The following is an 18940-nucleotide window of genomic DNA, read 5'->3' as shown; positions in this document are numbered from 1 at the left end:
TTTTTCTATAGAGTCTGTATCTCTACCTCTTTTTGCATTAAACAAAGCAAAACAAAGTTAAAAATGAACAGCAGAGTAACTAGTTTGCGGTAACTATACAAATAACTAAACATACCAGTGCAGGAGGCAATAAGCTAACATAAATCACAGACATAACTAGCAACTATGCTGCTGTGTACCTGAACAGTATGAAAGGTCCAGCAGGCACCAGTCTTTGCAGCAGTTTATTTTTTATTTATTTATTCATTTTCATTTATTCATTTTTTATATGAAATTGAAAGGACAAACTGTTTTACTTGAAAATAATTATTTTAGCAAAAGAGTGTCATGCTTCAGATGTGGGTTTCAGTAGTTGCTTAGCAACAACAACAGCTTTTCCAAAAAGCATCTGTCTACTACTGCTAACCAAAAAAAAGTGCTGCACAGTGGACACAGGTGGTTGGTTAAGCTTTGTATCCAGTTGGAAGCGTCCTAACAACACTGGCTTTGTTTGGTCACTGTTTCCAATTTAAATGTGCTGCATGTTTTTAGCCCTCCTCGTGGCAAATGACTTGTAGCACATGAGTAGCATGCTTTATATTTAGTAATTTCATAGATATCTATACAACCAATGTTTTTGTTTTTTCTAGCAATATCCACCACTTTTGCACAATGTGCGAAAATGACAACAATTTAAGGCTCAATGGTTATTGTAAATAATCTCTCATAAAGCAAAGGTTAACATCCAGCTTTACCTAAAACAACTCTTTCCCCAGTTAAATTTCACAAAGATAAGGCCCAAGCTGAGAACCAAACAAGGACCTTTTTTGATTCCAAAGCCCTGAGGCAAATGTTAACAGTCAAGTAACAAACACCTGCAGTGCTAACTTCTAACTGTAATTGTTTAGGTAGAAAAGTGCATTCACGAGGAGAGTTAACTTTAATACTCAGAAGGACAGTGAGATAATGGCAAAAATATTAACATGATGGTCATAAAATATACAGCACAGAAGAACAACTAATAATGGCATTCACTGTTGGCCTATCAAGCCAACTGCTATAGTGAATATATACTGGGCACTGCCTGTGTACGCTTGTGGTTAAAAATTCACAAAAACAGTTCGATACATCAGGTTCATAATTTTGTAAAAGTCCATTTAATGTGAAGGGAATCATGTACAGTATCCATGGCAAAATGAGCTGTTATTACGCATGCGAAAGACAATGGTAAAAGGCAACATCCAGATGTTGCTGAGGCTGAGACAAACACCACAGTTGGTTCATACAGTAGCTTTAGGGGCAGATTTTACCCTCCATAGCAAGACTTGATATTAGGCCTGTAACTTCAAGTGTGCATATAACAGACATATTAGACTAAGCAAATGCATATTCATGTATTTTCATCATCATTACTATTACTGATTATTACACAGGTCGTGGATCACGGTTAGATGTTTATAAAACTTTGAGGCATCAGCTGAGGGAGAACAAAAGCGTCTTGAGAACAACCTGTTCAGAGACTCCAGGCGTCGTCTTTGCACCTGTTGGGAGCACTGAAACAAATTTCGGACTTTATTTAAATAACCTATAACATACAAATGATATTGAAAGTCTCCAAATAAATCATACTAAACGCAAGTGATCGGGTGTAAAGGCCAGCCTTGTAAGGTACTCTCATTACACTCTAATACATATGTATTTGGGTGTGATTTTATTTCCGTTAAGACTGTATTTAGTGCGCTATAATCTCCTCCCACCTGCCTGATAAGGTTGCACGCTCCCGGTGAGTTTTATAGCAACTGTTGCCCAGTGAGGCAGCGCCATAGTCACCGTAGTCCTGGCGACTGTAACCCACCAACAACAACCTCTCGCTCCATCATTACCACCTCCTCCACCATCCTCATCTTCATCAACCAGTCCACAGCTCAGGTTTGAATACATTCTTTATTATTTTTTAGCCCGAGTTGAAGTCCTTTCTCGCTTCAACGTATCGTTATATGAAATAGAAATTAATGCTTTGGTTTATGTTTTGTCCGCTGCTGAATGAAGGCTCGGTGAATAGCAGGGGTACTTTGCTAGCGAGGGTGTTTCTTTGTAACGTGTTAGCCTGCTTGCTAACGTTGCCTGTAGATACCCACAGATGTGAGAGGTCCAGCTCGCTAGCAGGAGCTAGCATTGTCTGCTCACTGGGTGCTTTGTGGCTAAAAATTACCCAAATGTAGTCTGTTTGGCAGAAAACGGATTTTCTGTGTAACTTATTGGTTTAAACTTACCATGCTGGGTGGTAGCATAGGTCTTGGCTAATCACTGATGCTAGCTGGTCAGCTGGAGCAGGAGCAGGTGTCTGTTGTTGCTAGGTTGCTAACGCCAGCGTTGCCTTCTGACAATGCCTGTTGGTAATCGCATTTTATAGCTAATATTACGGTGATATTACAAGTTAGTGTTTCGGGGGTTCAATTGTTTTTGCTCATACAAAATCAACAGCGTCGATCAACAATATAAAGTGTTGTGAGCTAGCTTTCCATACACTAACTGCTATTGACAATAGCTAAGCCATTACTTTCCCTTTTGTCTTAGGGAGCCAGATAGCTTCGCTAGCTTTCCATCTGCCCTCTTTGTGGCATCAGATGGCTATGATAAGCTATCTGATAACACAAGGCTAAGTTTTGCAGTCTACAGCTTTAAAGCAAAAAATCACCTGCCGGATTAACATTAAAATACGTTGATGTTAGTACCCATTTTAACCAGAATCCTTTCGTTATTCTGCATTGCACATATTGGGTCTGGGGTTGTAAACGTCAGGGTTTATCCGCCCCTTCTTCAATACATGTGTACTCTATAAATGATGAATAACAGTTAAAAGGTTATATTTTGTATTCTTGTTATACACATGTACTGTGTGTGTGCATGTATTTCCTGGATGCGCAGGAAAGAGGAGTGTATTCAATCTAGCATGACACTGTACAGGGGGAAGATCCTTATTTGTGAGTTAACAGCTTCATATTGTGCCAGATTTGTTTGACTCCCACTTTAATGGAATGAAAACAGTCACATCTATTTCAGTCTATTCATACTTTATAATTTTTTCACACTATATAATGTTTAACTTGAATTTTAGCATTCCTTAATCCTGTAGGTGATTCATATAAGTAGAGACTTGATTTCTTAATATTGCATCACAATTATTGGGTCCAGTGGGTGTCCTATACAGCTGCGACCTTTGATTCCTGTTAGGAGAGAGAACAGGTGTGTGTGTGTGTGTGTGTGTGTGTGTGTGTGTGTGTGTGTGTGTGTGGAGAGGTGATTGGAGGACAGGTGCACTTATACTTTTAGTAGTGGTGGGAAAGCCTTACCATGTAGGACTATGAGTGTATGTGTTCACGATGGAAAAGGTATTCAGCAGTAAATAAACTTTGGTTGTCAATCGCCATACTTAGAATTTGGCTCTCCTTCTTAATTATTTGTCAATTATTTATGTGTAATTACACATGTAATAAGTCCTTTGTATGAAAAAGACCTGTCAAGTAAGACCTGATAAGTAAGTGGGCCTGACAGTGCTAGAGCAGTTCACACTAATTAGGTCAGAACAATAATGGTACCATTTTTGCTTATACTAAAGGCAAAGCCCAAAATAATGTAATTATATTGATCTGTGGGCATATACAGCCCAAAATAGGTCAGACACCCCTCCCAAAACATGCATACACACAAAACAGGATGTTGGTAACTGCTAGTTATTAGATCAGGTTACCACTTACCTGTAGTCCAGTAGGACAGAAATAGTGCCATGCCACCTGCTGCCTGGATCCTGTTGCATTTCCAATCACTTAAAGAGGGGCTGATTAATTCAATTATTCAGTCATCCATTTTCATGGCTTAGCAGAATACGGCATGTTTGGTTTGTTATTTGCCTCAGCCTGCCAGAAATAATGTGTGTTGTTGATGAAAGAGAGGACTTGGAGGTCCCTATTTTGTCCTTCCCAAACCCAAATCCGGCAACATCAGTTGAACAGTGTACATTTGGACTCATTCTGGTAACCTGTGTCATGATGTTTCAGGAAATTTTGGCACATTTAACATTTCTGTTTCCCGTAGTCCTGTCTTGACATCAAATCATTTCATATGTTGGACTCTAGCTTTGTGACTATTTTTGGCACCATCAAAACTGTATGTCATGTTTACTTTATAATCTGAATACCCAACTCATAAACAAACAGTACTTTGCATACGTGCTCTCCCTCCAGCTGTTTTCCTGTTACTAGCACCCGATCATGCTCCTGTCTTGCCTTGGGTTGAATTTGTGTGAAAGGAAGGGATTTTGTGTATGGTATACTTTTCAGCCTTGTTAACCAGCTCATATTTCTTTGCGTGGTGCATCAGACTCCACTTTTATCATACATGATCATTAAAGAGGCAAATGATGTTTCTGTGCATTCTGTGGTAGCTGCTGTGACTGTGTACCTATTTGTTGCTTGTAATGTTAGCAAGAGGAATTGAGGGGAGAAAACGCAGGGCAAAATGTTGCCCTCCTTGGTGGCTTTTGTTCCTCTGTGTCTTTGTAGGGCTTGCACTTGCTCAGTGGAGCACAGCATTTAAGTGGGCCACAAGGGAGTGCCTGAATGGTGAGGCAGGAGGTGTGTTAGTGTGTGTATGTGTTTGTGGAGGGGGTTGGGGTGAGGCAACAAGAGTGTGTTGTGATGCAGGGGCTCTTTTCCTCGATTAGGTGGGCTCAGTTGGGCACATGTACTTTAGCTTTCAAACTGCACTGTGGAACATGAGTCTACATTCTCCTCTCTTCTTCATCCTTTTTTTAGCGTTGGGATATAGTAAACTGAAGGCTACACTTTGATTGTTCAGAATCACGTTTTTTTTACTCTGGTAGCGTGCATCCAATGGCCTTCACACTTCACGATAATGGAAGTGCTTGTGTATCGTAGTATGTAAATCATATGTTCAGTCAGGTTGTCATTTTTTGGTGAATTGTCTTCATTAATAGCGTATTTACAAAATCACAGAATATAAAAATGTAACTCACCGGATAGGAGTTTATTTCTCCATCAGATAGACCACAGTCTGTCTATCAACAACCTGCTGACATGTCTGACAGTGATATTAGATGCACATATCCCCATCCCCAAGGTGTTCAAAATAGTCATGCTGAAAGCAGATGGCTCTTCGTTAATGAATCTCAGTTCTTCTGTGTCTATAAGAAATTGAATTTTTCCTGCTGCTTCACTTTTCCCCACACTCATAAGTGCGCTAAGAAAGACTGACTCAACTTTGTAATTCAACTTTGAGGTTAACACAAATAAAGTGACAGCCATCATCTCAAGAAAAAAGGACAATATGATATTGAAGATAAAGGGAAGGGACAGGCTGTCCCTGGAGAGATTTGAAGCTGTTAGGAGACCCAGCTTAATTAACCAAGAGAGGCTTGTTCATGGAAACTGTGATGGGGAGGAGGTGGCCTTCCCCTGGAAGGAATGGGTGATGTTAGCCATACTATTATTAACTCACAAACACAGGCTCACCAACAGTTTCTCCTCTCATTTTATCCTTATCTTCAAAATAGTTATCTTTACCCTTGGTTAGTAAGTACTTTAGGAATTCTCTCTGATTTACAGTGTAGCTCTTTTATTAGTAGTAATGATGCTAAATGGTAGAGTTACTCAATAATTTGATAACTTGCCAATTGTTCTTAGCACCTTTTCGTAGTAATGATCCGGGACTTCCAATCTCAAGTAACATTAGACCTGTAAAAGTGGGGACTGACAGAGCAACAAGAAGCAGCATCTATTTGGAGTTTGTTAAATATTAACTTGTTTTATGGCTGTGAACATGGAGACAAGACCATGTGTCACTGATGCATGAGGCTTTCAGTACATCGAGTACCACAAGGCAAAAGCAGGTGCTTGTGGAGAATTTCTGTAGAACAGCTTTCTAAGCATTGATTTGGGCAAAACAGACAAAGGTCTGTGATTAAACCTCGTGTTTTCTATTATGCCTTGAGTAGTATCTCATTTAGGCATATTTTATGGCCAAGGCTAAGCAAATCATGAGGATAAATATTGGCTTTGTTTTGTTCTATACAAAGCTTTTGTCATGACATATAATGGTTTGTGTTTCTGTTACTTTGTGCAATATGTTCAGGACATATATTTATATGTGTTGAGTTATTTGAAGTTCATGGCACTGACTTAATGACTATTTCACCAGTCTTTATAAAACAGTAATCTGTGTGTTTTTTCTGTTGTAAACTCTAAGTCTGTTGTTCAAAAACATTTAGAAGAATACAAGCATGTATTTATAAATCTATTCTTTGTTTACATGAGTTATTAATCTTTGATGCCACGAGTGTTGGCTCAGTGAAGCATTACAAAAATCATATTGTTGTTGTTGTTGAGTGTAAAGTTGCTTTGCCAGTTAGACCAGTAGGTTCAGAGTGCTCTTGGTTTTCAGCAATTGTGGTCCTTATCTATCTACAGCAAGACTGTGTTTTCTCTGTCTTATTCAGGCGCCATGCAGACCCCTGAAGCAGGCGCTGACTCCACCTCCACTGTCCCTCTTCAGACCACCGTGCCTGTCCAGCCTACCGGCTCCACCCAGCAGGTGCCTGTCCAGCAACAGGTACATACAGCATGTCTATGTGTGTATTCATGTCTGAATGTAACTGCACACATGTGCATATTATGCCTGTATCCATGCATGTCTGTGTCTCTCAGTGAAACATGTAATTTTAGTCAATTACATAATTAATTTGCGGGTCTTGCAATTTGTTTTGCCAGGCCCAGACTGTTCAACAGGTTCAGCATGTTTACCCAGCACAGGTGCAGTATGTGGAGGAAAACAGTGGTGTCTACACCAATGGCAACATGTGAGTCACTCTGCTACCCAGCTCTGCTCTTACACCACTCCACAAATATTAGTGCTATGTCTCTGCAGTCTGTTGTTTCTCCTCTTAAGTCTCTTCACACCATCATTCATGTCACAAGCACATGATGCTGGTGGGAGTGCACTGGTTTTGTGTGTTTGTTTTCTTTTCTGAGGGGTGCTCAGTCACCTGAACATGACCAGAAGTAGGTCTGTCTTCTAAGTGCTGACGCTATGTAAGGTCCCTTGGGTCTGAGGAATGGGGTTACATACACACTCCACTAACAAGCCAAAGCTGTGTTTACCCTACTGTGATACACACATATACGCACATCAGTACATATACAGAAACAAACACAACGTAGCTATGTGACATCAGCTACTGGCGGAAACACTGGAGGTGTAAGGTAGACCGATAGACTAATTACTTAGAAATACAAAATCATGCATTCACCAAACAACTGGACACATGGGCTGAGTTCCAGGCTTGTGACAACATAATGTGGACATTACATTTAAAGCTTCACCCAAATCACATACAAAATCAACTTTATTTGATTTACATATATTTGATGTTGCTTAGAACATTACTCAAAATGGCATTAACCATTACCAATGATGACATTTTGAATTAATTCATTTTGGATTGTTCACAGTATGCTAATTTTTGTTGACAGCATTTGACTGTGCCTACACAAGCAAGGTGTCTTGTATAATTGAGAACCCATACTTGGACTGAAAAAATGTTTTATTCCAAGACAATGCAAAGTAACACAGATCATTTAAAAGTTGCAATAAAAGTACTCCATCATTTAGACAATTAGACAAATCTCAGTTTTATTTTCAGTTTGTGCACATTGACTGACTGCTAACCTCTCTTCTGAACAGAAGAACCTACTCATACTCAGAGCCGCAGCTGTATAGCCAGAACAGTGGAGGGAGCTACTTTGACACACAGGGCAGCTCATCACAAGTGTCCACTGTGGTGACATCTCACGGCATGACCAACAACGGAGGAGGGGGCAGTGGAGGAATGAGCATGGGTCTGGCAGGGGGTCAGGTAATCAGCAGCAGTTCTGGGGCTTACCTCATGGACAACGCTGGACCCCACCCTGCCACCCAGACTGCACGAGCTTCCCCAGCTACTGTAAGTGCATAGTACCTACTAATTTGGTTCCTCACCTGTCCTTGCCCGCCTGCTTTTGTGTGTTTTGTTGAAAGACAATCTGACTAGTATTTGTAGCGACTTTGTAGTCACTTCTAACTCTTCCCTGTTTAGATCCACACAGCTCTTCATTTGCTGACACCCAATTAGAATAGATTCCCTATTTCTGTCATACGTTATTGATCTATGCTGATGCCAGTCTCCTAAGAAGAGGTCCATACTTAGAGTCAATGTTTGTGTCATTTTCTCAAAACGTCAGTGTGTACACATAGTACACATATTATGTGACATTACAGATAAACAGTTTGTATGTACACCACCTCCGTGATTGTGTATGGTGTGTTTTATCTCGGGCAGTCTTCCTCTGCTGATGTATGTGATGCACTGCGTAGGCTGGGCCTGAGTCTCTGTAGTGATTTAACTACTGCCAGCCATGCTCACATTGTAACCCTTAATATTTTGTTCAAGTAATGCAGGCCTTTGTTCCCATCTCTCATTTCGTCTGTCTCTTATTCCCACTGTTTGGTGAAAAAGAAAGAGGGGATAAAACCTGGGGAACAGGTGTGTTAAAGATGGGAGAATGGTGAGGGAAGGTGCTTCTGGAGAACCACAGCTAACCCACTCCTCAAGAGTTTAGTATTGGACAAGCTGGTGCACACAGCACAAGGGCCTTGCTCTTTAGCTGAATGCCCCATTGGGCATTTTCAAGTACTGACACTTTTTGGCAGAAAAGTATCAATGATGTGTTACTGACATAACATTATGTGGATGTTAGTCATGGCAGAGAGTTTAATAATGACAATACAAAGGTGAAATGTTTTTTTTTTATGGAAAAAAAAAAAAAATAGAGTTCAAAAGTGTGCAAGGTTACCAGTGTGTTTAACTGCTAAAATAGCAGCTCATCCTTGTATGATATGTATATTTTTTTCTGACTAATGAAATACCAAGGAGTAGACTTGGTTGAAACAGATGAAAGATCTTTTTGGCGGAAAGTGGCGTGCGATGGTGCTAACAGGAAATACATTAAGATATGGAATCCTATTAACTTGAGATTATTTATTTTAAACTAATGATCCTTTCATAAGAGTGAATTTCACATTTTCCAAATACTGCATATCTCACTTCGTAAGTAAACATCTGTCATGACTGGACAGCAACACATATTGCTACCAAGCTATACTAGTCTGGAAGAGTTGTGTGTCTGCCAGTTGTCCATGACTGATGTACTTAGTTGATCCTGCTGAGCTTATGTCCCTGTTTCTCAACTAGGCAAAGGTTTTCCTGAAATAGCAGGTAGTCCTGCTCTGCTTGGGTTTAGAGGTGCTTGCTTTGGAATCTTTTCTAGATTCTCCTTTTTTTTTGCTAGTGGCCACTAATGTGTCTTCATCAACTCTTTATTTTTCTTGCTTTCATTTTTTTATTTCCCCCCTCTTACATTTTGTTGTCCTGTGCTTCGTGGTTTATCAGATTGAAATGGCGATTGAGACGCTCCAAAAATCTGAGGGTTTATCCAGTCAGAGAAGCTCGCTGCTCAACAGCCATGTAAGTTGCTTTTACGAATGCTTGCCCTCGCCTTACCTCGACTTTTGCTACACTCACTCTCTTGCTGTTCTGCCTCCCTCAGCTCTCTATAAATTTGAGTTTGGTGTGGTGCTTTGCTGTTTTTGTTGCTCCTTTTAATTGTAACTGTTGCTTTAAATTCATTGGCTGCTATAGAAATGCTTTTGCAGAGCTGTGATGCGGCAGCACACTGACTGTTGCTCTGAGGTCATTCCGGACAGTTTGCATGAACCAGTGTGAATCTCTTCAGTAAGACAGCATGTGTTCCCTTGTAGCTCCAGTGGCTGTTGGACAATTATGAGACAGCAGAGGGCGTAAGTCTACCACGATCCACCCTCTACAATCATTATCTGCGCCACTGCCAGGAGCAGAAACTGGACCCTGTAAATGCAGCCTCTTTTGGCAAACTCATCCGCTCCATCTTCATGGGACTCCGTACAAGGCGCCTTGGGACACGGTTAGCTTTTTTTTAGCTTCTCTTCTCTTCCCTCTCCTGTTAAAACAGTTTTTCCCAATCATGTGACCTTTTCTGTTCACTTCACCTGGAGACTCAATATGTGCTCACTTTTGGTTTTGTGTTGCAGAGGGAACTCCAAATATCATTACTATGGTATACGTGTAAAACCAGATTCCCCACTCAATAGACTCCAAGAGGACATGCAGTATATGGCTCTGAGACAGCAACCTGTTCAGCAGAAACAGAGGTACAGAGGCAGCTACTCATGCATAAAGACGTGCAGCACTTTTCACAGTTATAACTGATACTGAGGTATTGAACTTCACATGGCCATGTGATTGCAGGTTCAAGCCGGTGCAGAAGTTTGATAGTGGCTCTGGGGAGAATTACTCAGGTGGAGTCCAGCATCATCCTGGTGCGGCAGAGCAGACAGTCATTGCACAGAGCCAGCACCACCAACAGTTCCTAGGTCAGCAGCTTTTCTCTTTATCTGAATGTATATAAAACCAAAAACATGTGAAATGCATTGAAATGCAACGATATCTGACTTTAGATTATTCCACAGTGACAAATAAAGAGTTTTTATTACCTTAACAGATGCATCGCGGGCGCTCCCTGACTTTGTAGAGCTGGATCTGGGACAGAGCAATACAGAGAACATCAGTCCAGAGGATGTAAAAGCTCTCCAGTCCCTTTACAGAGAGCACTGTGAGGTTAGATAAATTCCCTTCAATACTGTAGCATTCATTGATATAACATCAGCCTTCACTACGCAGGCACTGTGACGATACATTTTCCTATCGATCTGCCAGTACTTGCTATATTTTGCTGCCACATAAATCTATTCCACTTATTTTCTACAAAGATTTTCATTCTCTACTAGAATCAAGTCCAGGTTTCTCCTCATTACGTATAAATGCCTCAATCCACCACTATCTATCATCACAGCAATGAAGTGGTTTAATCCTGCTTAAGCTTTATTTAATAAGAAAGGTTTAGCAAGAATGAAAATACTGAACTAAAGTTTTTCAAATTTCGAAAAAGAGCACACGTTTAAACTTTGGCCGGATTCAGACTGTGCAAACTTTTGGAAAGGTCATGTGTATTTGTAGTGACAGAGATTTGTAAATGCCATCCACTGGCATTTTGGAGCAGAATTTTCTCTTCATCCTGTGAAGTTTTCAATCACAAATCTTTTAATGTCTGGAAAACAAGGGATCAGGTCATTCACAAGTGACCAAAGGCCTTGTGGTCTGACAAACAGCTGTCCACCTTCTCCCCGTGCACATAGTTTGGTTAAGTTCTGAGATGTCCATGTATTGCATATCTACTGCCACATCAATACAATGGAAGTGAATGGGATGTCATTTGTTTGTCTGTTTGTTTGTTTATTTGCTCCTGAGAGCACTGACGAAATACATTTGACCTGGTTCTTCTGGATAATCCACAGACCTCACTCTCAACAGTTTTCAAGGGGACTATTTCTCCTCCTCCTTTTATAAAGTGGCTCCAGTGAAAACTATTCACTGTTTTTTTGTTTATTCTCTGTATTTGTTTCAGGCTATCTTGGATGTGGTGGTCAACCTCCAGTTCAGTCTAATTGAAAAACTGTGGCAGACATTCTGGCGCTACTCTCCCCCTGATTCAGTAGAGGGTGCCACTGTAACAGAAAACAGGTGAGCTGATGATGATTTACTATGTTACTCTGTTGGTTTTCTTAGATGAAGTCTGTCATGTTTTGCTAAAGAGAAAAATAGATACCAGATCATATTCAAATAGTATAAGTTTGAACTTATAACATTTTAGGGTAATCAGATTTCAAAGGGCATCTGTCAGAGTCTGGTTTGTTCATTCTGCAGCAGCATTAGTGAGATCGAAGCGCGGCTCCCCCGATCACAGCTACTGGTGCTGTGCAGAAACGAGGCTGTACTCAAATGGATGAGCACCTGTGACCATCTAATGTACCAGGCCCTTGTGGAGATCCTCATTCCTGATGTCCTGAGACCCATTCCCAGTGAGCCACACTATAGACAATAGACACCTCTCATGTTTACTTGTTTTCTGTGTCAGTGCTTGTAATATTATAATTAACTCGCTGCTGTTGTTTTTGTCTTGTTGTTTTCTTTGTTTTGTTTTTCAGGTGCCTTGACTCAAGCCATTCGCAACTTTGCCAAAAGCCTGGAAGGTTGGCTCAATAATGCCATGAATGCCATTCCACAGAGAATGATCCAGACCAAGGTGAAATATTGCAGCTTTGTGACAATGCTACACAAAAAGTCACATTAATGTTTTCAAAAGAAACAGTTTTTACTAGTAATATTGAAAGTTACTGTATGTATGATATACTACCAGTGGGTAACAACTGGGTTTTTGTATGCATCGCTTTTACAGATTGCCGCTGTTAGTGCCTTTGCGCAAACACTGCGCAGATACACATCTCTGAACCACCTGGCTCAGGCGGCACGTGCTGTGTTGCAAAACACGTCGCAGATCAACCAGATGCTGAGTGATCTCAACCGTGTTGACTTTGCCAATGTACAGGTCAGAACAGCTCCTTATTTTTGAAAATCCAACAGCTTTTTTTACGTGTACTATAGTATCCCTTCTATATTACAAGTGTGAACCTCCAGTTTTTTCTCTATGTTGCTGTACAGGAGCAGGCATCGTGGGTATGCCAGTGTGAGGAGGGAGTGGTTCAGCACTTGGAGCAGGACTTCAAGGCCACACTACAGCAGCAAAGCTCTTTGGAGCAATGGGCAGCCTGGCTGGACAATGTGGTCACTCAGGTGCTCAAGCCCTACGAGCACCGGCCCAGCTTCCCCAGAGCGGCTCGACAATTCCTGTTAAAATGGTCCTTCTACAGGTCTGCAAACCACCAACCATACTGAGCGCGTGAGAGAGTGTTCAGCGTCGTGACACTCAAAATGTTTTTTTCATGTCTCTCCAGTTCAATGGTCATCAGGGACCTGACCCTGCGCAGCGCTGCCAGCTTTGGTTCCTTCCACCTGATTCGTCTGCTGTATGATGAGTACATGTTTTACCTAGTGGAGCATCGTGTGGCCCAAGCTACTGGAGAGACACCCATTGGTGTCATGGGGGAGGTACAACTGTGGCATCTTGTGTTTTTTTTTTTGTATCTTAATGCAGGACTGATTTGCTTTTCTGTTTCACAGTATTCCATAGTGCCACTGTGATGCACTACAGCATATGACAGATATACTGTATGTCAGATGCAAAATAACCTTTAAGTATTTCATATCTGTCAATGAAATGATGAAATGGATGAATTCATCCCAGAGGGGAATTTTTACGAAATGACAGTCTAATATGTCGTTTATATGGGGGGAAAAAATAACACAATGAAAGCCATCAGTGACCTCTCTAATTATGATGTTTATCTCTGTTTTTAGTTCGACAGCCTCAACACCCTATCCCTCACCAACATCGATAAAGGTATGTGGCACAATCTCTAGAGATTGAGAGCGAGAGAGATTTTATTGTTGCAGCCTGTTGTATGACTTGAGAAATAATGACATTTTGTAAATATACTGTATATATATATATAATATCAGTGAATGCATCAACTAAACATCTAGTGAAGAGATTCCAAGATCTTACCAGCATTCATTTTTTATGATTCCCTTGTGTGAGCAGGAGACATCACTCACCCATTTAGGCTTCTTGATGTAGCAAAATTTAGATTTTTGGTGATGAGGAAGAAGGTATGAGATAATCCACTCAGAATAAATAAACTAAAAAGAGAAAAGTTTCATCTTCTCCAGGTGTGTAAAGCTTCCTATAGGAGAATGCTTGAATCTATACCATTGTTTTATATATTGTATGTGTTGTTTTCTGCTGTCTAGATGAAACGAGCGGGATGGACAGTGACTTGGAAGACGACACGGAAGAGTCCGGGGAACCTCTCGCCAAGCGGGAGAAGTCGGAGCATGAGGTGATCCAGGTGATCCAGGTCGGGGCACTAGAGGATGGGTCTCACCCTGTGGTGGGGGTCGTTCAGCCTGGTGTCCTTCACTCTCTGCCCCAACCCCCGCAGGATCACACTGAGCACATCCTCACCCCCTCGGCTGGTACGCCCACCATCCGCCACTGCAGCACCACAGGCAACACCTACGCCTCCGTTTGAGGGTCCGGGGCGCGGCCCACCGTGGCTGGCGTATTTCTGCTGTTTCACTCTCCACATATCTTTCTCTCTGTAAGTCTAGATGTTTCCGTCTTTTTCATGCATTGTCTCTGTCTGCACTTGTGTGGACATGCTCTCCTCTCCCTATCCAGCCTGGTCAGTGGAGGAGCGCTGAAATGCTGATACTCAAGATGTGCTGTCCATGTCTGACTGCTTAGATTCTGGATGTGGTGTCATCCCATAAGTCTGTGCTCTCAATCATCAATGATCACAATGCGGCAGCTGGTGGAAGGGACCTGGAGGAAAAGGACTAATTTGACCCGTTAAATGTTTCCTGGTTAGTCATGACTTAACAGTAAACCTGTCTGTGTATACAGACAGGTTTTAAAGTGAAGGAAAAGTAGACTTCTTCATACTACTGATGTCTCAGAGCTCAAATCCACGTCACCAGTCCCAATGGAGCAAAGTCATCGATCTACTCAAGACTTTTGCCTATTGTACATAGTTTTGCTGTACTTTCAATTGGTATTACCCAAAACTCATGGTGCTATCATTGTGTTTTGATTTAATTTCTAGTTATCCCTCCTAATTTTAATATGATTTCTGTCAACATGCATTCCAATTGCTGATTAACTTTTGGCTGAACAAAATATTTTTGAGTATTGTATGTAGCTAAAAAACAAAGGGATGACTTTCTATGTATGTATGACATTTAAAAAAAAAAAAAAAGGATCATGGGGCAGTTTTGTCTGTTTGGTAGCCACCCACCGATAACCACTTATAGCTTTTAGCCACAGAAAAAGAAACCCCTAAAGAAATATCACGCTGCTACTCGTGTATATAGAGATTGGGAAGACCGGCTGTACAAAACTACTTCCTCAATGCTAGCTTTTCTATGCACTCCGTGCATAACGCTTGCCTTTGTTCATTTTAGATGCTCTGTAGTGGTTTATGTGACGAGCTGTAATCTTGAAAACAACGTACTGAACATGTTTCCCCCGGTTTTGCAGTTTCTTTCTTAAAGAAATTTCTTAAGTTCACAAAGGACCAAAAACAAACCAACAAGAGGAAGCTGAGAGTGAGCCATTTGGGCCGCCCGAGAGCTGTTTCCTGTCCCACAGTGCCATGTTGCAGAGCAGAAGGAATGTCAGGGATTAAATGTACCTCGGCTTTATCATAGTGCCTTATCCTTAAATGCAGCTGTCCTTGTAGTCCTGACTGTGTGGTGAAGAGAGCCCACAGCCCCTCTGCATTGTCCCAGCCACAGATTTGGCTTTCTGGTGACTTGTGGCTGGATTTGGGCTGGCTCATCAGTGTTGAGACCAAGGAATGCAGGCACAGACACACCTGTTGTTTTCTCTGGATCAGCTCTACTAAGCTTATTACTTATCTGAATCATGGTCTTTAGCCTTGCCCCTGCCCTAACTCTGCCCTCCTGAGGCCTATTCTTGCATTAGCCTTTGTTATTGGGTGAAGTGTATGTGTGTGTGAATGTGTGTGTGTGTGTATGTGTGTGTGTGTGTGTGGGAACATGGATGCGTAGGTCTGCACTGTGTTTGTATATACGCCTGTGTGTCTGCATGCTCGTGTGTATGTGTTGGAACACATCCATCAGTCACCCTACCTCAAACCAGTGGTGCCAGCATTTGACGCGTGCAGAACAGTCACCAAACACTTATTGCACACACACCACTGTACTGCACAAATCTCAACGCGATAGAGAAAATCTGCATTGCTTTTCTCTCACCTCTGATACATTGTGATTTCAGTTTTTAGCCCATAAAATGCTTCATCCTTTGTTCCCTGTTTAAAGATCATCTTTGTACAGTGGACCAAAAGTAGATATTTTCTGATATTCAAAGAGATATATAGATATATATGTATAGTATATATAATGATGATACACTACATATATTTGTTGCTTTTTATGTGGTTGATCTGATTGTTTATATGTGATTGTTTCTTTTGGTAGCTCCTCTGTAGTTATTTTAGACTGTGAAATGGGAAAGGCATGGGGACTCACTTTTGGTTCATTAGACTTACATCTATACTTGAACTGTTACAGCCTTCTATGTTGTGGAGAATATTGAGATTAATCCTCTAAATAGGAACATTTTGCTACTAAAATAATTTTGGTTCTTGTTTTTCATGCCTGTTGAAATGGTCTGCACCATTTCTCTGCATAAATGTTTATTTATTGATATTTATTGTGTTTTTGTTTTTGCTTTAGATGCATATGTTACAATGGGAAGTGATAATGAATCATGAATTATACCACTGCAAAGAGCAGACCTACTGTACAGACGGACTGGAAGGTTTCTTTGTTGTTTTTGTTTTTTTTCTTTGTAAGTCATGTATGTAAGTTGAGTAAGGTTTTTAAAGAAGGGTTGGCACTGTATTTGCTGTAATCGGTCCTTTAGGTTCTATCACTAGTCCAAAAATTCCTTTAGATACTAGCAGTACACAGGGACAGTGTGCCTGCGTAGAGAACATGCTTAGCTGTGAAGGAGGGTGGGAAAATGCAAATACTGTGTGTCATTTAGTTTAGAAGTTTCATTAATTCTGCAACACTTTGGGGAATCTGAAAAGTAAATTCTGGCAAACCCAGAGACACATTGCTTATTTATTAAACCTACGGTACACATCTCTTACTGTAGCCTTACCCTGATCCTTCTGGCTTGAGATGTCTGACTTACCAGATCGAGGAACTGAGTGCACAAAAATCTGGCTCTCTTATTATATTCCTTAAGGACAGTTTGAAAAGTCTGTAAGAAAAGGTCAGTGAACGTTAAAGTAGCTGGAAGTTAAAGGTCGGGGGTATTTTGTTTACATCAGTCTGTGACCATAATGAACTTGCATGAGAGATTGCGCCTTGACTCTTGGTATTTAACTGTCAAATGCAAGTTGGGAAAGCACAAGATGAATGGATACAAAAACGTAAACCTTAGATCATCTCTTATGCTTTCTGCAGAACTTCACATAAATCTGTGTTCACATTCTAAATGCGAAAAATGAACTAACCCATTCCCAGGAGTTCACTTGACTGACTCCAACAATCAATGAATTTTTGAGAATGCGGTTGTAAAAAGTGATGGTGTTCTGTCTGTGACTTAAAATTTTTTAAATATGATGTAAACCTGGGTAGTGTGTACTGGTTAGGAATGAAGGTTTTCGCAGGATATATTATCTTGCCTCTCACTGAATGATCCTTTTTTTCTTCTTCTTTTTTTTTTTTTTTATATATGAATCTCAGCTCCTTTGTCATATGAATTAACTACAACACTGTAGATGGTAACATGTATTATTTTGTGCCTGAGGTGGACAATGCTTAAAAAATGTTTTCTTTAAATCTTAATTGTGCTTTAGGATCATAAGTGCTTTCTGGTCTTGCACGCCTACCATGTGCTGCTAGAAACTGTTTGTTAGTTTTTTCTCCCCGGTTTTGTTTATACACAGACTGGCGTGCCACACAGTGATTCAGCTTTCTGCATCTCAAAGCCTGCCTGGTTAACACTGGACTGATGTTCATGCTGCCAACACAATTGTACTTTATTTCTCAGTGTCTTTGAAATGGAGAAGTAGGATTGTTTTTTTTGTTTGTTTTTTTTGTAACAGCTGTTTGCAAATGAGCCTGTTTCTGACCAGGAAAAAAAAATAAAAAATACATAAGCTATTCCTTAACTTGTCATATGAGCGCAAAGCTAGGAAATGCCTCTTCACCTGGACAACATGGCAGCTTCACTGACCCATAGCAGACTCCAGTGCCTTTAATTTCGCCCCGGCCAGAGCAGATGGCCTGGGTGACTATTGGGTCTCTGGTGGGCTACAGATAGAGGCTAACAGAGCAGACATTACATTGCACAGGTGCTGCCACTGAGAAGACACCAGGGCTGAGGAAGCATAAAGACCTGTCCTCAGACTGGACTATTTATTATTTACTGGATGTGACACCACAGACACACACACACACTGAGTAGTTTACACATGGTAGATCACCTGCAAACAGCTTTTTATTGTATAGAACTGGTTACTGAACAAGGAGTTACTGTAAGTAAAACGCTCTCTTATGACTTGTTTTCTCATGATCGTGATTTGTTTTGTCAAATGATATTTTCTGAATGCTGTGACCTGTTTGAGATTTGTATTTGGATGTTTTCAAGTGCCATTTGACAGTCCAGTGAGTCGTGGCCATCTGTAGCACGCTCTAATGCAAGCACAAGCATTTGGCAGTGGCATTTGGGGAAGGTTTTTATTTTGATTCACCCTAGACAAAAATATGTATATATCAAAAACTGAAAAGGTATATTTATTTGTGTCTTAATTATTTGATTTGTTCTTTTGGTGAACATTTTATCAGATATGTTGGCTAAAGTGCATTTGTGATTTATTTTCTCTTTTTGGGATAATGTATAGTATCCGATATAATATATACACACAAATTTCATGTGGCTTTCCTTTTGTGTGCCGTTAAGTTTTCTTCATATCTTCTCAAATTGGCAAACAAACCAATGCGTGTAGGGTGATTTGTATTGTGTATTTTACATAAAAAAACAAGGACAATTGGGGGACTTTTATATTTATAAAGACATTATCATTTAGTGTGTCGTATTGATGAATATAGAAACTATTAAAGACACATGTAGTTTGGTTTTCTGAATATTTCAGATCTCAGCTCAGGCTAGCTTCTTAGTGTTGTTTTCTTAAAATTTGTGACATGTCTTTGCAGTAATAAACGTTCTCTTGTTCAAAGTCAGTGTCCTCCCTCTTC

The 18940-nt window shown here is 40.6% G+C and overlaps 1 protein-coding gene across 1 annotated transcript; it reads left to right on the top strand.

Annotated features, from left to right (window-relative positions):
• Positions 1-1791: 1791 nt before the first annotated feature.
• Positions 1792-18921, top strand: rfx3 (regulatory factor X, 3 (influences HLA class II expression)). The gene is made up of 17 exons (XM_023419623.2): positions 1792-1908; positions 6494-6606; positions 6765-6853; positions 7738-7996; positions 9482-9556; positions 9850-10031; positions 10159-10278; positions 10376-10500; positions 10629-10744; positions 11592-11707; positions 11891-12045; positions 12172-12269; positions 12423-12572; positions 12686-12894; positions 12979-13132; positions 13442-13484; positions 13895-18921. The coding sequence occupies exons 2-17, from the start codon at positions 6499-6501 to the stop codon at positions 14173-14175; spliced, it is 2280 nt and encodes a 759-aa protein (XP_023275391.1). The 5' UTR covers positions 1792-1908; positions 6494-6498; the 3' UTR covers positions 14176-18921.
• The last annotated feature ends 19 nt before the right edge of the window (positions 18922-18940 follow it).

Source organism: Seriola lalandi, unplaced genomic scaffold (genome assembly GCF_002814215.2).
Source record: "Seriola lalandi dorsalis isolate HSWRI2012SDOR001 ecotype SW California unplaced genomic scaffold, Sedor1 jcf7180002054606, whole genome shotgun sequence".
Lineage (NCBI taxonomy): Eukaryota > Metazoa > Chordata > Actinopteri > Carangiformes > Carangidae > Seriola > Seriola lalandi.
The sequence above is the reverse complement of the archived record's forward strand: the minus strand, read 5'-3'. Positions and strand labels throughout refer to the sequence as shown.